The following is a 21,153-nucleotide window of genomic DNA, read 5'->3' on the forward strand; positions in this document are numbered from 1 at the left end:
ATTGTTTTCGTTACTGTTTCTATACATCGGACAATGATACTTTTAAAATTTTTTTTTTTTATAATTTGTATGAGAAAGAGCTTAATTTTCCTTATTCATCATTTGTTTTTTTTTTAAAAATTTGTAAATGAAAATCGCTATACCTGAACTTTTAATTGCAATCACTCTTTTTTTTGTTTTATTTCGTTACTTATTATGTGTTTTTTTTTCAAAAATTGGCACACATGTCTGGTTGACGTTAAAAGAGGTAAATTGAAAATAAAGATCTCACTTACATGTTATATTGGTATACTGGTATAATAAAAATGCATCGAAGACGGTAGCTGGTTGATCCGTTTATCCTCTGGCTGTCGTTGATTTAGCTGATTACTGTTGATATGCAGCGGTTTTCACTGTTGCTTGTGCAGCGTTGTTTTGTTTTTGTATTAGATAATTTTGTTTGTTTGTTGCTGTTCACTATTATTGTGCAGCGCGCGAGTCCGAAGTGTTTTCAAAGAAAACCCGATTACGAGACCTTTATTTCTAGATCTTTTTACTACGGATTTTACGGTTTTACGACACTTAAGCGCGTTGGGCGTCAACTAAACCAAATACGTTTGTATTGAATGGTTCTTTTTATTAGAGCCAACTGCTCTGAATTCTGGTATCTTACGAACTAAATGCAAATCAAATTTATTAAGGCCGCCAAGTCTTCGGTTGGAGGCAGCGGTCCCAGCAGAGCGCATAGTCAGCGCCTCGTGCCGTCTGGAGTTCCGTGCCTTCGACGGTCACCCAGCGCGCACATGCCCGCCTCGCATTACGCTGACCCTTGCACATCGCTTTCGCTAAAGCGAAATGCGTTACTGGGCTGGCTCAGCGTCGCCGATGTTATTGTTGGTCCATCCGGTCTTGGATGGAATTTCGGCGGGTCGTCGCACCCCTCTGACTTGCTCGTGTTAACTTATATACTTTATATGGTCGGAAACGCTTCCTTCTGCCTGTTACATACTTTTCAACGAATCTAGTATACCCTTTTACTCTACGAGTAACGGGTATAATAAATTCAGATTATGCCAATTCGTTAAGCAAGAACTACTGTACCTAGGGCATCGCGTCACAAGCCAAGGGATAGGTACGGACTCAGAGAAGGTAGCAGCCATAGCCCAGCTAGAACAAACATCATCGGTCCGCGAGCTGAGACAATACCTTGGCGTCGCATCTTATTACCGACGCTTCGTGCCTACTTCGCACACATAGTAAGGCCACTCAACGACCTGCTCCGAAAGGGTACCAAGTGGACTTGGTCACTGGATCACCAGCAAGCCTTCGATGAGTTGAAAGCCATATTAGTCACCGACCCAGCCTTGGCGTGCCCCGACTTCAGAAAAATGTTCATCCTGCCAACGGACTTCAGTGACTACGGGATAGGCTCGATCCTCACACAGGACACTAAGTGCAATTATGCTGGCTGTGAATTCCAGTAAATCAGAATCTACGGGCTACTCACCGGCGTTTTTGACACAAGGCCGTTAGCCAAAGCTACCGAACGCACTATACGAGAGAGAAAGGCTAGGTACAGGAAGGAACCAGAGTCGCCGGAAGGAAACGCCGAGAAGATAAAAGAGATTTTCGAAATAGTGCGGAGAAACCTAGAATGAGTGTCCCAAGACCAGACAAGACATTACAACCTGCTAAGAAGGCAGTAGAAGCCAAGGGTTGGGGAAGTAGTGTGGGTTAAAAAGCACCATTTGTCGAAAGCAACTGAGGGCTTTGCTGCCAAATTGGCTCCGATGTTCGAAGGCCCGTTCAAGATTGTGGATTTCGTATCGCCAGCGATTTGACGGTAGACATCAGCTCTTACATTCTTTGAATATATTAACCATTTGTCCGCTATCCAATCCGTTTTAAATGGACTGTCCGATAGGGACCAACTAGTTGTTCTAGTGTTACGTCGGTGTATTCGTGCCTGTGTCCTGTGAAAGGACTCAGGCCGAGGGAGGGGCATCCGATGTTCAGGCACCAGGATGCCGGCGTAAGCTCGTCGATTTTGGGTCGTGGGATCTTGGTAAGCCCCTAACCTCCCCAACATAACGAGAATAAATATTAGTAGTGCCTGAAAAAGTTCGTACCGTTCGTCAGTCAACAGTCCTCACTGCCCCACAAGCGGTAGCTTGATCGTAAAACGATCGGGCAATGTTTCCTCCCGTTCCCTCCCCTTCATGCTTCCGCATGCCTGATGGATCATCGCGGGCCGCGCAATACGATCCCCTTTTGTCAAGGTTGTCCGTCAAACGTTATGACATCGTTTTTGACCTACTCCACTTCGCGCGTCAGCACCCCTTCTAGAAATGTTTACCTACTGATTTTGTTGTAGTTACAATAATAGCATAATTTTATTGAGTAATAGATTGTTGGCTAGTGCCATGTAATACAAACAAGAATTAAAAAGCTAGCATACAAAATTTATGATAAGTTGGCTATAACTGTTGTTAGCGAGGAGTATCGAATTCATCACCAAGCAAAGGTGCGCACGTCAACAAAAATTGTTGGCTATTCACGACTACAAACGTCGCTCTGAGGGCTCTTGAATTTGCATAACAAAAACAAGGCGGATACTCGTCGCTGAAAAGTAATTTTTATTAATTTAAAACAATATGGAACACAAAATATTTAACTCCTATTAATGAAATAAATTGCGTGGAAGAGGCTGACGATAAGATATTTTTCTTTAAGCCTAACACAAAAATATTTATATGTAGTAATGGTGTACAAATAAAATGAGCACGGGAATATATGTATATATATGAATATAAAGAAACTTGGGAACAGGGTTCCGTCAAACTTAACACACTTTAATCCGGAGCGATGAGATCTCGACGCGTTGGATCCTGGGTTTTTCTATATACATATATAGTGATGGCGTTATACATACATATACTTTCGTGCACCACTTAATTGTAACCGAACAATACTAAGATATACACAAACACAAAATAAAAAAAAAAATACACTAAGTGGAGTATGCATATAAGTTATGCAACCCATGGTTGCTCGGGGGTGTGACAGGCTCTTGTCACCGAATAGCTCACCTAGTGAGCGTAATCAACATCCTTGTTATTCTACCAACGGGGAAGGTGGCGATCCTCAGAAATAGACGAGACGATGGATTTCAACGTTTTAAATTCGCTTTATTATAATATTCTTAGAGGTAACTCGATTTTATAATTGCTGGCTTGCTGTCGGCTCCGTTCTGCTGTCAGGAAAAGACTGACTTCTGCCGCTGGGCCTGGTTCGCACTAGAGCGTCCGGTGCGGGGTGAGGGGCGACTCCCCAAGCAGTTGGGTAAGCGGCCGTAATTTGAGCCATGCCAAGTCGGCGGTCGCTTATTCAACGTCCGGCGGTTCTGCCGCTCCGCAACAACAATTGCAGATGCAGCAGTTTTTCGGCAGCGCGATCGCGACCAACAACAAGAAGTGTCGCTGGCTGGCGTAGCAGTCAGCGCGATTGTAGCTAAGTGTTGCCTGCCGACGCAGCGCATCGCAGCCGCCGGGCCATTGAATACACTGTTGCGTTGCTGGATGAGGGAGGGGGCGAAGTGAGTGACCGTCAAGCGACGCAAGAGGAGGAAGCGCGTGTTAGGCAGGCTGGTGGGAGGGGGTAAGACAAAGGGAAAGGGAAGAGGGTTCATAACTCCTCCCCCCTCAAAATCTGCGTCCCGCAGATTATTCGGCCTTGGGTGCCCTGTTAGCTTCTTGTACCTCCAGGTCCAATGTGCCGTCTCTTATGATTGGGATCCCCTTGGTCGATGTTAAATTCCTCCATACGGTGTATAGGGCCACTCCGACAACCAAGGCGACCAATGCTTCCACCAGGAAGGAGAAAGAGACCTTCTCGGACATACCGGAGAGTCTCTTCAGGTTCTCCATATTAAAGGCGTTGACGTAGTGCAGTGAAGGCGCGTATGAGTACTGCCGGCATGACTGTAAAGTGCGTAGAGGAGTAGCTCGTGTAAGTTCTTCCGGCCACACTGATTGTCTCATTTGCGAACTGGACTATGTTAGTTCCGGCCAAGTGGTGGGTCCTGGATCCGACTTCCATCGTCCCGTTGAAATTAGACAGGAACATTGTCCCATCTTCGACCAGTTCTATGCGCGCCTCGTTGTTCCTGAGAAGTTCGCCTTTAGCCTGACCGCCCTTTAACAGCTTGGGGATGCATCCGTTCTCGTCTAGCTTCAGAAGACTCTTCTCCGGGAAAACAGTCGTGTTCCCCATGGAGAGGCAGTCGTCTACTACGGCGTAGGTCTCTTCGGTGGTTACGGCGACTTTGTCATGTTTGACCATGACTTGTTTCCCTCCATGCGTTGCTGGAAGAAGAAGAAAAAGGCGGTAGTCCTTGGGTGCGACCTTGGGCATAGACAAAATGTATAGCAGCGCCGTTCCATTTGTTAGCCCAGACGGGCGGGAAAATTCCAGTTCTTCTACTGTATTCTGGTACGGCAAGTTCCTGACCTCGGTCAAAATTGTTTGTGGTCAAGTAAGCGGGAGTTTACAATTCCTGTCTTAGCCAATTGGCAAGCTTAAGTCAGCTCGCCGACCTGACTATCGATGATCAGGGCCTTGTGCAGTAGTGTCGTTGCCGTGTGTACATCTCCATCGATGGCATTGACCCTCGCAGCTACTTCGTTCAATTGTCTCAGGGACTCATGTGAGGCGTCAAACAGGCCAGCGTTTATCCTTACTTGCTGGTCGGCCGTTTTGACGACGTTTTCCTGCGCACGAAGTATGGCGTCCCAATCCGATGCGTCCGGAGAACCCGCAATCCACTTCCACGCGGACCCAATCCAGTCCAGTGAACGACGTCCGCGCCGCGTGCCCATCAGCCTTGACAGGCCCTCCCGCGATTCTTCCAGGTAGTGCGTTACTAGCGCTTCAATACTGGGATCCATTAGTAGCGCAGCCTCGCGTTGAACCTCCTGAACCAGTGCCTCGAGCCTTGCCAAGTCGATTACATGCGCCAGTTTGAATTGACCGTTGACCCGCCAGACTGTGCCCTCCTGCAGCGGCACAACCGGAGCTTCATACTTGAAAATGTCCGCAGCTCCCACCATTTGGGCCACGATGATGCTTGCAATTAAAAAATGTAGCTTGCAGTATTAAGTAAAAAATTTTTTGGGGTAGGTGTTTGATTCCTTATTGTGTTATGTGCTTAGGGCTATGTGTAGTAAGGGAAGGGCACAAAGTGTGTGAGTGTAAAGAAAGTTTGTGAAACACACATGTACTGTCCAGCGCTTTTTATTTATACCTTATTTTATATTTTTTTTATTATTATTATTTTTATGATTTTTTTATTATTTCCGCAAATCGGACTTATGAAAAATTTTGCCTGTCTTGGTTTTAATCGTCACGTTCCTATCCTCAGCAACCTCTTCGGCCCTGAAGCGCGGCTTTTCTTTGGTCTTAATTTGTTTATTGGCGACAAATACCCTGTCTCCCTGATCGTAAGACACGGGTTCAGAACGGGTCTTATTATGGGCCGCGTTTGTGAGTTTCTGCCTATACTCTATTAAGCCTCTAACATCCTCTAGGACCTTTGTCCTGAAGTTAGTCAGACCCTGATACTTGATCCTGGCCGAGCGGTCGAAGAACAGGTCCGCCGGCTTATTCCCAGTCACCGAGTGAACAGAATTGTTGTATCTGTCCACTGCTATAGCGACCAATTCGTTGAACTTGAAGTCAGGGTGTTCACCTTTCAAACATCGGTAAATCTCAAGGAAGATGGAGTGAAACCTCTCGATTTGACCTTTGACTTCGCTTTTTTGGGTTGGAGTATTGTAGAGCGCAATCCCCAGCGTACGCAAATAGTTCAGTACCGTCGGGCACAAGAGGCCTCTCTCGTTGTCTGAGACCAATACCTTCGGGACGGTGAAATAATGAAGCACCTCTACTAGTCTTTCTCGTAGATGAATCGAAGATTTTGATTCTAACGGGAAGAGCTTGGCAAATTTGGTGAACTTGTCTATACAGCTCAGGTAGACTTTCTTTTCTAAGGTGAAAATGTCGATTGAAGGAGTGGTTTATTGGGGTGTCTCTCGTACTTGTAGAGTTTGCAACACTCGCACGACGAGAGTTGCTTGCGGATGGTGCTGGCCATCTGAGCGAAATAAAATTTCTCCAAAATTTGCAAGCGCCTCCCTAGCGCCCCTGTGAGCTCTGCGATGTTCTTTTTCAATAACTTCGCAAACCTCCTCGGGATCCGACAAATCTGTCTCCAACCTTTGTCTCCAACCTTTTGAACGAGGCAAAATTCTCTAAGCATTGATGTTGGAATGATGACAGGTAAATTTCCGGAATCTTAACCCCGTTGATCACCGATGGCTTGAGGTTTTTTACCAGGGTAACGACCAAATCGGATAAAAGACCAACTCCAACCGGAATGAGATGACGCACGAAGCCACTGTGCGGTTGTTCGCACAAATATTCCGATCGGTTGGGATCGAAAACTAATTGGTTGCGGTATACATTAATGGGAACTTCTACATAGGGGAGTAGGTGAGACGAGTCTTCGTCCGCGCTATGAATGGGGGAGTCCCCTTCAGTAGCCGATGCGGTGTCCGAACGGCGCTCATCTAGGTAATGGTTCATCTGAAGTATACGGGACAAGGCGTCAGCAATGACGTTGGATTTACCAGGCTTGTAAATGAGTACGCAGTTGTACTCCTCAATTCTCGCCTTCCAACGTTTCAATTTGGCATTGAAATTTCTACTCCCTAGCGCAAACGTCAAAGGTTGGTGGTCTGTATAAACCTTAACAGATGCAGCGCCATATAAATAGGATCTGAGGTTGTCCAGTGCCCATATTATAGCAAGCATCTCCTTTTATATGGTGGCATAGTTTTCTTCAGTTTTGGACAGAGTGCGCGAGATGTAAGCTATGGGGCGGTCTTTTCCCTCAATGTCTTGCGACAATACAGCTCCCAGAGCATAGTTAGACGCATCTGTGGTCAAATTGAATGGCTTGCCAAAGTCTGGGAAGGCAAGCACTTCTGAAGACGATAGGGTTGCTTTGAGGTCGTCAAAAGCCTGTAGGGCTGTGTCATCGAGCTCGACCGGGACTCTTTTAGATTGGTTCGCCTTAACGCGAGCAGATTCCCCGCGGGTCAAATTGGTCAGGGGCTTGGCGATTTTTGCATAATCGCGAATAAACTTTCTATAGTAGGATGTCATCCCAAGGAAGCTTTTCAGTTCCTTGATATTGCAGGGGGGTTTCATTTTTGATATGGCTTCGACCTTTTTAATGTCCGCTCTGATACCGTCATGACTGACGATATAGCCGAGAAACTCAACCTGGGTGGACAAGAATTGAGTTTTGGTCAGATTAACCTGAAGCCGGTCCTTTTTAAGGCATTCAAAGACCAGGCGAAGGTTTTTCCAGTGGCTATCATAGTCGTTACTAAAGACGATGATGTCGTCAATATATACGTAACAAATTTTGCCGATGTGTTCCCGAAGGACATCATCGATCATGCGTTGGAAGATAGCCGGGGCGTTTTTTAAGCCGAAGGGAAGGCGGAGGAGTCGGATGGTTTCATGTGTATTTGGTAAAACCCCGAAGTAAGGTCAAGTGTTGTAAAATATTTGGCTCCGCCAAGGCTAGCTAGTGTGGAATTTATGTCCGGGATCGGGTAGGTGTCGGAAATTGAGACCACATTCAACCGTTTAAAGTCGATGACACACCGTGTAAGTTGGGAATCGGCAATTTTTCGGACACACGCATTTAGCAGAGAGGAGTTCGAGTCCTCAGGTTCGAGTCCTCGGACCAGGACCGGGCCATAAATTAAACTCATTTTCCGCACACAGAAATGTACAGGGGCAGCGGGAAAAGCAGAGCGGCGTGAAGTGAACTGCACAAAATTTCCATTCTCGTTTTATTTTCTGTTAATTTGGCCGTGGCAAGAAAAAAACAGCGTGTGGAAAATGAGGAAATGCAGAGTGCAGGAGTGCAGAGTGCAGAAATGTATGAAAAATTATTTTTAAAAATCGTTAATTGAGTTTTTATGGCACTGCACACACAAGCGAAAATATGCATTTGATATGGCATTTTTAAGCGCATAAATATAAAAGCATATTAAATGTGAGAGATTTACGACTGCCGCCAAAGCCTTTAATTATTTTTAAAATCATAATTACTTTTTGAAAAGGCAAATGCGTCGCACAACTCAACCACAAATAATAACTTGTTTGAATCAAATGTCAGTCAGCCAGTTGACTTCTTTCGAGTGTTAGTGCAAATGTGCGCAAACAAGAGCAAACAATATTTCTCACATAAATTCACACTTTAACCAATTTGCATGCAATCTGCGGGGGTGCAACAACTTTTCCCAACTGCCACCGAACTACCACCGAACTACCACCGAACTACCACCGAACTACCACCCAACGCCCCTGCATTCAGTGCGAACTTTTTGCATATTTAAATGGCTCTGGTCTGGCAGCCAGAAAACTGCACGAGTGACTGAATGAGTTTGAATGAACTCGCTGCACGGAAAAAATACAAAACCAAAACACCAGCAACCCAACACAACACAACACAGCACAAACCAAAACAAAACAAAACTCTTTGGCTGGGACTGGGGCCCACGTTGCGGCAGAGTTTTTCACTTCCCTCTTCTCTGGACATCGTCACCAGCAACAAAATCGAGAATATTTCATTTTCAACGCAACCGAAACAGAGGAGGTTTTCAGGAGGAATTATAAAAAAAAATGGGGGGTTTACAAAAATATACATGCTTGGGTGTATTTTTGAAAGTATATGCACCCGAATGGAAAGAAACAGAGGGCCACAGTGCCATACAAATAGTTAATTTCTTGTAAAAGAAAGCTAATATCTTTGATTGCCAATACAGAATTGAAAAAAATGTAGAAAAAATGTACAATTCCAAATAGATACTAGAGAAAATCATGACTGTGAAAATATTTTTACTGGTGCTTAATTCTACAAAAGACAAAACAAACTCATGATAATTCAATGCATTTATGAATTATTTTATGACAACCTCTTTTTATTTAATATATAATTAATTATATAATTAATATTTAATTAATATATAAGCCAAAGTCTTTAATTACTGTGCATAACAAGAGCAAAAACGTTAAATTCACCCGTTAGCTTTAGGACTTTCCCGTTTCATTCCCATATGCATATATATCCTTTTTAGTGAGGACAACCTACTAGCCAAGCTATAAAGCCCCTTCCTTTTCACCCCTTTTAAGCCTTCCAGGTGCAACTGCACTTTGCCATTGTACGAACTTAAATCAAAAGGTGACTAAACGAGAATTTCCTTTTTAAATTAATAAACTCGGTCGGTCGGCTGACGTTCGCTTTGGCCTAAGAACAAGTTGGTTTGCCTTAGTTTGCCGTTGGCTTTTGGCTTCTGCCCAGTCGCTTTTGCTGTTGGCCCAAAGGAGGCTCAAACTTACCAATTAACTGCGTTCATAAATTCTTTTTTGATGGCAAAGTTTTCTGACGTGCACTTTTTTTGTTGGGTCGCAAAAAACTTTTTCTTCTCAGCCTGCATTCGTTTTTTATTTATTTCTAAATATATATATATTTTGCTAATTGCTTGGCAAATCATTAGTGGCAGATACTTGTGAACAGAGCTCACCTGAAACGAGAGTAGATAAAAGCAGTGATTTATTAATTATAATTTTTAACCAAACTATTGATTTATGGAAAAATAATAAACTACCTAATTTATGACTCTGGTTGTTCAATTAATCAAATACAATCTATGGGTAATTAAAATTCTACCAATATTCGTGTATTTCGTATATTAATAATAATCGAGTGTGTATTATTAAAGAGACATTATTTAACGAATTAATAAATTCAAATATTAAAAATTTGTTTTCTTTCCTTATCGAAAGAGGAATATTTTGAAGCGCCTACCTTCAAACAATAATCTATAAATCTTTTGAACTAATATATTTGTTTAATGTTATTAAAAATTACAATTATGAAGTATTTATTTAAAAATTAAGCATTTTCTCAAGGACAATTCGCATTGTATGTATTCCTTGTCTTTCGACGCAACATTTGCAGTTCGTAGATTGTTGGCCAGGATACCAGTATACGGGCCAGCAGGACCACACACTCGCCTGCCAGCTGATAAATATCACACTCGGCGAAAGAGACGGCCAAATGGGGCAGAAAGAGAGAGCGCCTTGGCTTCGGTAGGGCGCTTCCAAGGAATGCCAAACGGAATGCTGCTGAAGTGAAACCGGGGGCAGTGCACATGTCCTGGGCCCAAGTGTTTTAATTATAAAAATGAGATATCGTAGGACTGCTGCGCAGACATCTTCGATATAGCTGGGTGTCCTCCAACCCTCGGCATTGTTAGCCAAACTATGCGAAACGCGTGTCAGTTGCACGAGCCTTCTGTTTGCCCCCGAGGGCAGCAAAAAACCAGCCGCGAAAACAGCCGGAAGGAAGCGCATGTTGACTGAGTCCTCGTTCTCGTCCTCATTTTCTGACTCGTTACTACTATCACCATTCCCTGACTTATCGGACCCAAATACAGGCAATCTTATCACAGACAGTTTGAATGCAAAGCCCGCCAAGGAGCAACCCTGGGGTTAGGGTTCCAAATAGAAGGACTGCTCACGGAACTTCTAACTTCATCCAGCACATGGTTTTACTCACTTATGCGCTGCATTCATGCATGGAACTGGCGATGGGTCGTTGATAGCACCCAGCAGATAATAGTACACGCAGAAAATACTTTAAAAATGTTATATTTAAAAAATGAAATATTTCACACAATTCGCTGACTGCACATGGCATGAATTTACACCGGAGAGTTATACGGACTTTTAGACGGACGTATGATACCCTCACTCAGGAGTTCTCTGATTTGCCTATCCACTTCAGACCTGGATGGGGGTAGCTTTTCGCGTAAATTGGGTCTGAAGTGCTTGTGCGGATTTCTGGCTTTACGCAAGTATCGACGGCCTCGCCCGGTGACAAGGGGTCGAAGAGCTCCGAATACTCATCAATTAAGGCCTTTAAGGTCTGTTTTACACCATCCGGATGTGTTGGGTCTATTAAAGCATTGACGTTGGGGGACTTTTTAGCAAGAAGGGGGATCTTTATCCCAGGGGATATGACCAGGCAGTTGTTCTTCCTGTCTACTAAGGCCTTTATATCTTTGAGGGTGTCGTTCCCTATGATACCATCAAAGGTATTCAGTCCGGGAGGACAAAGAAGGTAAGGGTCAAGTTGTTTCCTAATTTCTTAAAAAACTTCCCGGCTACGCAGCGCGTTATTGCAACGGAGCCCGTAGCCGATTGGACGCGGAAGGGGATAGGAAGGACAGTCGACCCGGCGGCGATTCTGGGGATGGTGAAATTTTTGTTTGCGCCGGTATCGATCAGAAATTGTAATTTAGCCCCATCTTTCCCTTCGTATTCTAGGTATGGGACGCTGGAGAGGCCTCGGTCATAAAATTTGGGCCCTCAGTTCCCATTTCAGGGTCGTTCCTCTCTTCCACAACCTCCTGGCGAGGCATCCTAGCGTCCTCAGTACCAAGCTGATCGTAGTAGGGGTCAGTTGGAAGGACCCCGCTATGCTCAACAGGAATTGCAATAGAAGGGTCGGGTATGGGCTCCATGTGGTATAGCTTTGTTGCCCTTTGGAACGGGTTCTGGTATTCGTTCGATGTTCGCTTTATTCCAGAACCCTCGTTCGGGGGGGTCCTATAATCTGAGCGTAGGATTGGCCCGACCGGTTCGACTCCATCTTAATGGCTGGTCTCGGGCCCAGGAAGCGGTTATTGCTTCGGGGCCAACCATATCCAGAGCCTGATGAAGGTCTACTATTTCCCTGATAGGGGGAAGAAAAGCGAGGAGCGTTTGGCGGTCGGTAGAACCGGGTATTTGGTACGAAACTGGCGCGGAGGGCTGGGTAAAGTGACCCCCTCTTGGGGCAACAGCCTGTAACTCCTTGCAAAAGAAGTATGCTTCTTGCAAATCTTTTGGTCTGCGCATGACCAGTAGCCTAGAGGCATCATTGCCGACTCCCCGGATAAAAACGTCAAGAGCCTTGTCCCTCGAGTGTTCTGAGAGGGCCCTAACTGCCTCCATTGGATAACCCATAGCCTTCAATCCGTTGAGGATAAGGGAAAGGTGCTTATTCACCTCCAAATAGTATTCCTCTAGAGTTTTATTCCCCTGGGTCAGTTGGCCAAGCTGATATTCCAGCGTACGCACATTGCGCTTGTCCGCGTAGTGCAGTGCCAGAACTCTCTTAATTTCCGGCCAGTCGTCGTCTAGAGTCAAGAGCTTCCTCAGCCTCACCTCTTATTTTTTTGCCTAATGTGACAGACTATGGCGCGGAACAGAGGTCTCCCTTTAATAACTTCGTAATCGTTTAGAATTGCCTGCGCACGGTTCACCCAAGAAACGTATCTCTCGGCTTGACCTTCGAATGTCTGAAGTTCTTTGACGCAATCTGGAAGCGTAAAGACTTCCTTCAATTCGTATTCATTGCGCGCACGCGCCAATGGCACCGGAGGCGTGACCACCGGATTACGACCTTCGTTTTCGGTTTCTAGCGTACTGAGCCTACCATTTATCTTTCTCATATCATCCTGCAACCCGGTCAACTGAGCAAGGAGCGCGTTAAGGGATTCTTTAATTTCTTCCATTATTACGAGCGTGGGGGTAACGGAAGGATGGGATCGGACAGGCAGACGGTTAACCAAGGGTTCGTTCACTTGATACTTAGAACGTATTTATACCCGTTACTCGTAGAGTAAAAGGGTATACTAGATTCGTTGAAAAGTATGTAACAGGCAGAAGGAAGCGTTTCCGACCATATAAAGTATATATATTCTTGATCAGGATCAATAGCCGAGTCGATCTGGCCATGTCCGTCTGTCCGTCCGTCTGTCCGTCCGTATGAACGTCGAGATCTCAGGAACTACTAAAGCTAGAAAGTTCAGATTAAGCATAGAAGCAGCGCAAGTTTATCGATTCATGTTGCCACGCCCACTCTAACGCCCACAAACCGCCCAAAGCTGATACGCCCACACTTTTGAAAAATGTTTTGATATTTTTTCATTTTTATATTGGTCTTGTGAATTTCTATCGATTTGCCAAGAAACGTTCTGCCACGCCCACTATAACGCCTACAAACTGCCAAAAACTGTGTTTAAGACTCTCCTTTTCCCTTCCACTAGCTGAGTAACGGGTATCAGATAGTCGGGGAACTCGACTATAGCGTTCTCTCTTGTTTTATTTTTTATTTTTGAAAGTGAATATTCAGAACGTATTTTTAATTTTTTTTGAGAGTCAATATTAAGGGCGTATTTTTTTTTTTATTTTAGAAAGTCAATATTTAGGACGTATTTTATTTTTTATTATAGAGAGTCAATATTTAGAACGTATTTTATTTCTTATTATAGAGAAGCGCAACTGGATGTAGATATGGTTTCACTCACCCTTGACAATTGTTTTATGCGTGTTGAGGTGTGTTGTTGTCTGTTGTGTTCTTCTTAAAATCTGAGGAAAGATAAAGATGTTTCTTTTAGAAAATTCTAGTAGTAATTGTGGGCAAATATCGTTTTTTTTTATATTCGTTTATGTTTCATTTTTTCTTATTTCTTTCTTTCATGTGGTTTTGATTTTTTGGACAGTGACGAGTGAATTTAGTGAACAGTTGAACTGGGTGCGGTGGTACGTATTCTTCCTTTTTGGCCTGGGCCTACTAATGGTACGGTTGCCACACAATCTACTGGGCAGCTTCCCCGGGTGCTTCCACACCACTCAGCCTATCCAGTAGATTACCACACATTTTAGTTAGAGTTTAACTGGTGATTATTTCATCTTTTCATTTTATTTATTCCTTTTTTTCCCTCTTCGGCACTATGTACATTGCACTCGCGAATAGGTTACAGAGAGTGTAAGCAAATCGCCGCAGTGGGTCATTACATAGGCCTTCATTATTATTTTTTATAAAGACGCTTTTGCGCCCGCGTATATTGCTCCTGGATGGAGACAGTATTAACGCTGTGGCGGGTGGTCTTTTCAGTTAGTTATGTGCGACTTTTGACGCCCGTGCAGAATGTTGTTCCCGCTACAGACTGTAGGGGCATTCTCACCGCGGCGGGTGGTCGTTTTTATTGTTTGATTGTTCACTGTCACATCACATCACTGTCACTCTAATTTTTCAAATTTTTTAAATTTTTCCACATTCCATTTTTTCTTTTTTTGTTTTAATTCCATTTATTTGTTTTATTTATTCTTTTGGTTCGGGCGTCAGTTATGCAACCCATGGTTGCTAGGGGGTGTGACAGGCTCTTGTCACCGAATAGCTCACCTAGTGAGTGTAATCAACACCCTTGTCATTCTACCAACGGTGAAGGTGGCGATCCTCAGAAATAGACGAGACGATGGATTTTAACGTTATAAATTCGCTTTATTATAATATTCTTAGAGGTAACTCGATTTTATAATTGCTGGCTTGCTGTCGGCTCCGTTCTGCTGTCAGGAAAAGACTGACTTCTGCCGCTGGGCCTGGTTCGCACTAGAGCTACGGCTCCAGAGTCGTGGGAAGTGTTCGCGACCAACAATTGCAGATGCAGTAGTTTTTCGGCAGCGCGATCGCGACCAACAACAAGAAGTGTCGCTGGCTGGCGTAGCAGTCAGCGCGATTGTAGCTAAGTGTTGCCTGCCGACGCAGCGCATCGCAGCCGGCGGGCCATTGAATACACTGTTGCGTTGCTGGATGAGGGAGGGGGCGAAGTCAGCGTTTTGAAGTAAGCATAGCTGAGTTGAGTGACCGTCAAGCGACGCAAGAGGAGGAAGCGCGTGTTAGGCAGGCTGGTGGGAGGGGGTAAGACAAAGGGAATGGGAAGAGGGTTCATAACTTATATAACTATAAACGTATGAATGAGTTGGGTTTCTGTTCTTTTGTAGCACGCTTTGGCTGCTATTCGGGCTCTCGGGTTACTTGGAGCGAGCACTTGCTGTTGTTTGGTTTCTCTGATGTTCACATTAACGGCCTGCACCGGTTCACTTGACCTTTTTAATTGTTTTTCATTTTGTATTTTTAATTAAGCACTTTTCGGGACTCCGGAGACAATTCTGTCCAGGATATGGTGATGGTCCCCCCTTCGCTGTACGGATCTCTTGTACATTTTTACGATCTTTAACAGAGCCAGGAAGATCAGTATAGCAGCGATGAATTCCAGGGTATGTTGTACTCCTTCTATTTCCTGTTTGTGGTCGACAACCTCCACGGTGTTTATCACATTTGCTGTGTTGTCGGAGGCCTTAGACTCTTTGCCGCCCATCCTGAGAATTTCGTGGAACTATGGTCTTCCTTCATGGTGTGTTCCTTATTAGTCCTGTTATTTCCTTTAAAGGATGCTAGTGTCCTTGCTCCTTGACGTTTTTCTTTGAGACTGGAGTTATCCCTGAGTCTTCTCCTCGATGGACAAAAGGATGATTGCCCGGGTATCTGACGTACGGATGTTTTCCCGGGTACCGACGGACGACGGGTGTTTACCCGGGTACTGACTCTCTATCTGCCTGCCCTTTCATCGGTGAGCCATGGTCTTTTTATACCGGCACAGAGCTTTTTTCTGATCTATTGGTCTTCTATGCCAAGTGTTCCCACCTAGGAATCATATTTCTCACTTTCCCCTATTTTGGGGGTCAACACCCCCTTCGGTGAAGTGTGCCCGGAACTGGTGTTGATTTTCTTTAATTTCTGCAATCTATTGCGGCCGCTGACCGGGTCATCGGACACTCGTTTACTATCGACTTGCATTTTCTTTGTCGCAATCCAACTGAGTCAACGGGGTGATGGTAGCCCTTCCCCTGCTTTTAGATTCCGGCTTTGAATCTTTAAAGTCTCACGATCTTCCAAAAAAGTGTGTACGCAACACTAGGTGACTTTAATATACCAGGCACTAAGTGGTCCACAGAAGAACAGTCGAACATTCTTCTGCCTACAGCACAGCATGACTTTATTGACGGCTTGCTCGACATATCGTTGTCGCAAGTAAATTATATTCGAAATTCTCTTGGTCGTTTATTGGATCTATGCTTTGTTACAAGTCATGAAAGTTTGTATCTGACTAGAGTAGCACCTCTTAGTCAAGCAGAATATCCATACCATCCAACTTTCGAGGTGACAATCGACACAGGTACCGTAATAAAAGAGAGGCCAAATGAGTCAACCAAACGAATTCATTGTTTTCGTAGGGCAAACTTTCGCAGGCTATATCTTTTTATATCTGGCTTTAATTGGTCCGATCTTTATTCTTGCAAAATAATGGCCGATACCAAAAATATTTTTAATACTGCAATAAAATAATTTTTTAACTCTTTTGTTTCGATGTACTATCCGTCTAACTCTAACAAACCTCCTTTGTTTAATAAAGAGTTGACACATCTAAGAAATGTTAAGTCCATACTTTATATAAAATTTAAAAATACCGGTTCTCAATCTATATTTTCTATTTTTTTGTTCAGTGTTATAAGAATTATTTAAACCGTTGTAAGTTCCAGTTCGCACAGGATTCCAAACAGTTTTATAATTTCGTTAACACATTTACCCTTCCTTGCTATTTCTTGAAAATACTACGGTAACATCGGATCAGACAATAGCCGATCTATTTGGCAAGTTGCCGAACAGCCTTACTCTTACGCGGTATCAAAATCAAATTTATTATTTTGTCCCACTCTAAAGGAAAGCGTGTTAAGCCTGTCTATTCGCCAGATCCCGACGAAAATCCTGGCTGTGTGCTTAGACTCTGTGCGGAAGCCTTGTGCAAACCTCTACTGAAACTGTTTAACTTATCTCTGGAATCTTCACAGTTCCCCCATATATATAAGGAGTCCTTTGTGATCCCTCTCCATAAAAAAGGTAGCAAATCGGTTGCCAACAATTACAGAGGAATCTCCAAATTGTCTGCTATCCCTAAGCTTTTTGAAAACGTTATTACTCCTCATTTGCAGCACCTTTGTAGGTCAATTATCACCATGTCAGCAGGGGTTCATGAAGCGCAGATCAACAACTACTAACCTTCTGCAGCTAACCTCCTTCGTAGTACAGGGCTTCAAAAATAATCTTCAACCAGATGTCATCTATACGGATTTTAGTAAAGCACTCGACTCTGTTAAGCATTCACTAACATTCATTAAACAAACTTCATTTATTAGGTTTCCTGTTAAACTTCTAAATTGGATTCTATGTTATCTGAATGGCAGGACGCAACGGGTCCTCTTTAAAAATCCGAGTCACATCCGGTGTCCCACAAGGGAGCCACCTAGATCCGCTCCTATTTACCTTATTTATTAACGACTTTCCCTTAATAATAAAAGATTCGCGTGTACTTATGTACGCTGATGATATAAAATTATACCTGCAGTATAAGGACATTTCTCGCAATTTTGACTTACAATCCGATCTAGATAGCTTTCAAACCTGGTGCCGTGATAACGTATTAAACTTAAATGGCTCTAAGTGTAAAGTTGTTGTTAGAGGAGGAAAACGAAAATGAGATACGATTGTGTGGCTTGCATTTTGAAATCGGACCAAAGCGGCAGAGTCTTATAATCGAACTGTTCCTCCCATTTTAGTTTCCTCTCTGGGTCGACTCTATTTAATACGTAATAAATCAACATAGCATTCGAAATTTTTGTATCGTCTTCTATCGATAACAGAGAAAATAAATATACGAAATAGATGAAGCGGACAGTTGCGATATTTTCGGAAGACTAAAGAATGTTGACATACTATTGATAAAGATTAAACATTCGTTATGGTAAACCTTTTTTAAGCTGGCCAGTGTTTTTTCATTCATTCGATTGACATTAGAACAAATAGAACTTTTCTCTTAGTTGTCATAGTTACCAAACCTATCGGTCCCAATCCTGGCAAGGACCCGCGTGCAGCGGGATTGTGTTAATGACCCGGTCGTTTTTTTCGGAGATTTCAGAATTCAGACCGGTATGTTGCCTGGAGCGTTCGTAAGAACCGAGCAGGCGTGGTACTGGCGCTTCCAGAGCAAACGTGGGGTTAACGTGTTATTGTTTCGCACGGCGGTTGCCTGGAAGACGCAGCCGTTAGCTACTTTGAGTCCGCATACGATAACAATTCGAAGCCAAGTGTCTAGCACTTAGCAGCGGAGATCACACCATCCTGGACGACGAGAGAGCAGGACATCGGATATGAGACTGTAGAGCAACTCCATCCATTTATGACCGCACCAGCTTGAGGAAAGGGTGAAACATACGTCTTTCACTAGTCGTCTTTCTACAGGTACTGCGACGTAAACATACCGATTGCTTGGAGCGTTAGTGGAAACTAAACAAGCCTCTGGCGGGACCGGCCAGGACAGAGCCACGGACAGAAGGTTGCGTTTAGCTCGGTGTCTGCCTGGAAAGCCCAGTACTTGGTTCCTATACTTTAGGATCGGCTACCCAACAGCCAATCTATCAATGGTGATCACGTTTAATTTAAATTTCGTGTGATGAACACTGAAGTTCGTTACAACCTGAATCAAAACTCCAGTGTTATGTAGCAGAAAATTTTTCAATTATAGGGTTTTCTCATGTTTATACCCGTTACTCGTAGAGTAAAAGGGTATACTAGATTCGTTGAAAAGTATGTAACAGGCAGAAGGAAGCGTTTCCGACCATATAAAGTATATATATTCTTGATCAGGATCAATAGCCGAGTCGATCTGGCCATGTCCGTCTGTCCGTCCGTCTGTCCGTCCGTCTGTCCGTCTGTCCGTCCTTCTGTCCGTCTGTCCGTCCGTATGAACGTCGAGATCTCAGGAACTACAAAAGCTAGAAAGGTGAGATTAAGCATACAGACTCCAGAGACATAGAAGCAGCGCAATTTTGACGATTCATGTTGCCACGCCCACTCTAACGCCCACAAACCGCCCAAAGCTGCCACGCCCACACTTTAGAAAAATTTTTTGATATTTTTTCATTTTTGTATTAGTCTTGTAAATTTCTATCAATTTGCCAAAAAAAAATTTGCCACGCCCACTCCAACGCCCACAAACCGCCAAAAACTGTCAGAGTTGAAGACACTCCTTCGCACTTGAGTAACGGGTATCAGATAGTCGGGGAACTCGACTATAGCGTTCTCTCTTGTTTTAATATACATTGAATAACTGCATGGTGTGAACTATCTCATTTGGTGACCATCAACTTTTTCTAATCTATTACAGGCTATGTCCATTTCCAAACACAATTACCCGGTAGAAGAGCATACAGTAATCACATATGATGATTACATCCTTACTATTTACCGCATCCCATCGTCTCCAAACCGAAGGCATCCGAACCGAGCAGGGACCGTAGTCTTTTTGCAACATGGAATCCTGAGTGCTTCCGACGACTGGGTTATTAACGGACCCGAGACATCTCTGGCCTACATGCTGGCAGACGCCGGCTATGATGTCTGGCTGGGCAATGCACGTGGCAACACGTACTCACGCCAGCACAAGCATATCCATCCAGACACGTCCGAATTCTGGCGGTTCAGCTGGCATGAGATAGGTGTCTATGACCTCGCGGCAATGCTGGACTATGCGCTAGCGGAGAGTCAGTCAAACTCTTTGCATTTTGTTGCACATTCGCAAGGCACCACGACGTTTTTCGTACTTATGTCTTCTCTGCCTTTGTACAACGAGAAGATGCGTTCCGTTCACCTTTTGGCGCCTATAGCTTACATGCGATACCACTCTTTCATTCTCTCCAAGTTGGGTGGCATTTTTCTGGGATCGCCTTCCTTACTTAGCTGGGTATTAGGAAGTATGGAGTTGCTGCCTATTACTAATTTACAGAAACTGATATGTGAGCATATCTGCGCAAGAAATTCCATGTTTAAATTCCTGTGCTCTGGGCTGCTGGACTTCATCGGCGGATGGGGAACACGGCACTTGAACCAGGTTAGTGGCCCTCTGGATCTTAAGAGATCGTAACATGCTAAATAGTCTTGATTTCCTTAGACTCTGCTGCCGGACGTTTGTGCAACACATCCAGCAGGTGCATCTTCCAGACAAGTAATCCACTACCTACAGCTTTACAGGTCTGGCGACTTCCGACAGTATGATCATGGACGGGAGCTAAACGAAATCATTTACCAGCAGCCAACGCCTCCATCTTACAAGGTCCAATACATTAAGAGCTGTGTGGATATGTACTACAGCGAAAATGACTATATGTCTGCTGTTGAGGATGTGAAGTATCTGGCTTCACTCCTACCATGCGTACAACTATATCGCATTCCATTCGTGGACTGGAACCATTACGATTTTTTGTGGTCCAACAATGTAAAGGAGGTAATAAACAACAAGATAATTAAAAAGATGCTTAAATATGATGAAGATGTATAGGGTGTAGGTCTTTAGTATCATCGTGAGAGTTTCTGAATATATATATAAATTACTTTTTTCGCTTCGGGACATATTAAAAAAACAATTTTTATTTTCATATATTTAAGCTGAGTTTAATTGGTAAGGTTTTTCAACTGAGAATCTGATTTTACAAAAGCATTGGTGACGGCCAAAACTGCTCTTTTTTCGCTAGTCTAAAATGGAGAGCGTAAAAATCTATAAATATAATTTGCTTGCTTGTATGAGTAAAAACATTAAACGCGATGGTGTGTATGAGTGCGTGCTTGTGCTGGAAGAGGATTTTCGGGCCGAAATCAATTTTGATCTTAGAATATTTAGAGTTTTGGTCAATTTTGTTATAATAAAATATTATTGAAAAATTGATATCGTAACTATTTTTTTTAAAAAAGAGTTTATTTTTTTATTCGTTTGATAAAATCTCTGCTCGAATTAGCTACCGGTTACATATTTATAATTATATTGATAATTAATAATATGTATGATTATTACATAATCGGTACTCAGGAAACACCACGGGGAGGCCATTATAATTGTATATTATACATATTTATATGACCTTCGAGTCTACTTTAAATGTTTTAATTTTTAACATTACTACTTCTACTTCTTTTCAATATTTTGCCTCGTTTTTAATTAATTATATATTTTTTTATAATATATATAATTTATATATATATATAATTTATATATATATTTATATTTAATTTAAATTTAAAATTAACTTTAGATT

At 43.3% G+C, this 21,153-nt stretch overlaps 1 protein-coding gene across 3 annotated transcripts in view; it reads left to right on the forward strand.

Moving 5' to 3' along the window:
- Positions 1-20,703, forward strand: part of LOC120445414 (lipase 3) — a 56,726-nt gene extending 36,023 nt beyond the window's left edge. Inside the window, exons 1-3 of one of the 3 annotated variants that reach the window (XM_039625830.2) lie at positions 17,896-18,307; positions 19,233-19,955; positions 20,016-20,703. In XM_039625830.2, the coding sequence (XP_039481764.1) occupies positions 19,236-19,955; positions 20,016-20,402 (1,107 nt within the window). In that variant the 5' untranslated portion in view covers positions 17,896-18,307; positions 19,233-19,235 and the 3' untranslated portion in view covers positions 20,403-20,703. Of the gene's footprint in view, positions 1-17,895; positions 18,308-19,232; positions 19,956-20,015 lie in introns of those variants that run through there. The other 2 variants (XM_039625829.2, XM_039625828.2) reach the window with 2 other exon arrangements.
- The last annotated feature ends 450 nt before the right edge of the window (positions 20,704-21,153 follow it).

Source organism: Drosophila santomea, chromosome 2R, assembly GCF_016746245.2.
Source record: "Drosophila santomea strain STO CAGO 1482 chromosome 2R, Prin_Dsan_1.1, whole genome shotgun sequence".
Lineage (NCBI taxonomy): Eukaryota > Metazoa > Arthropoda > Insecta > Diptera > Drosophilidae > Drosophila > Drosophila santomea.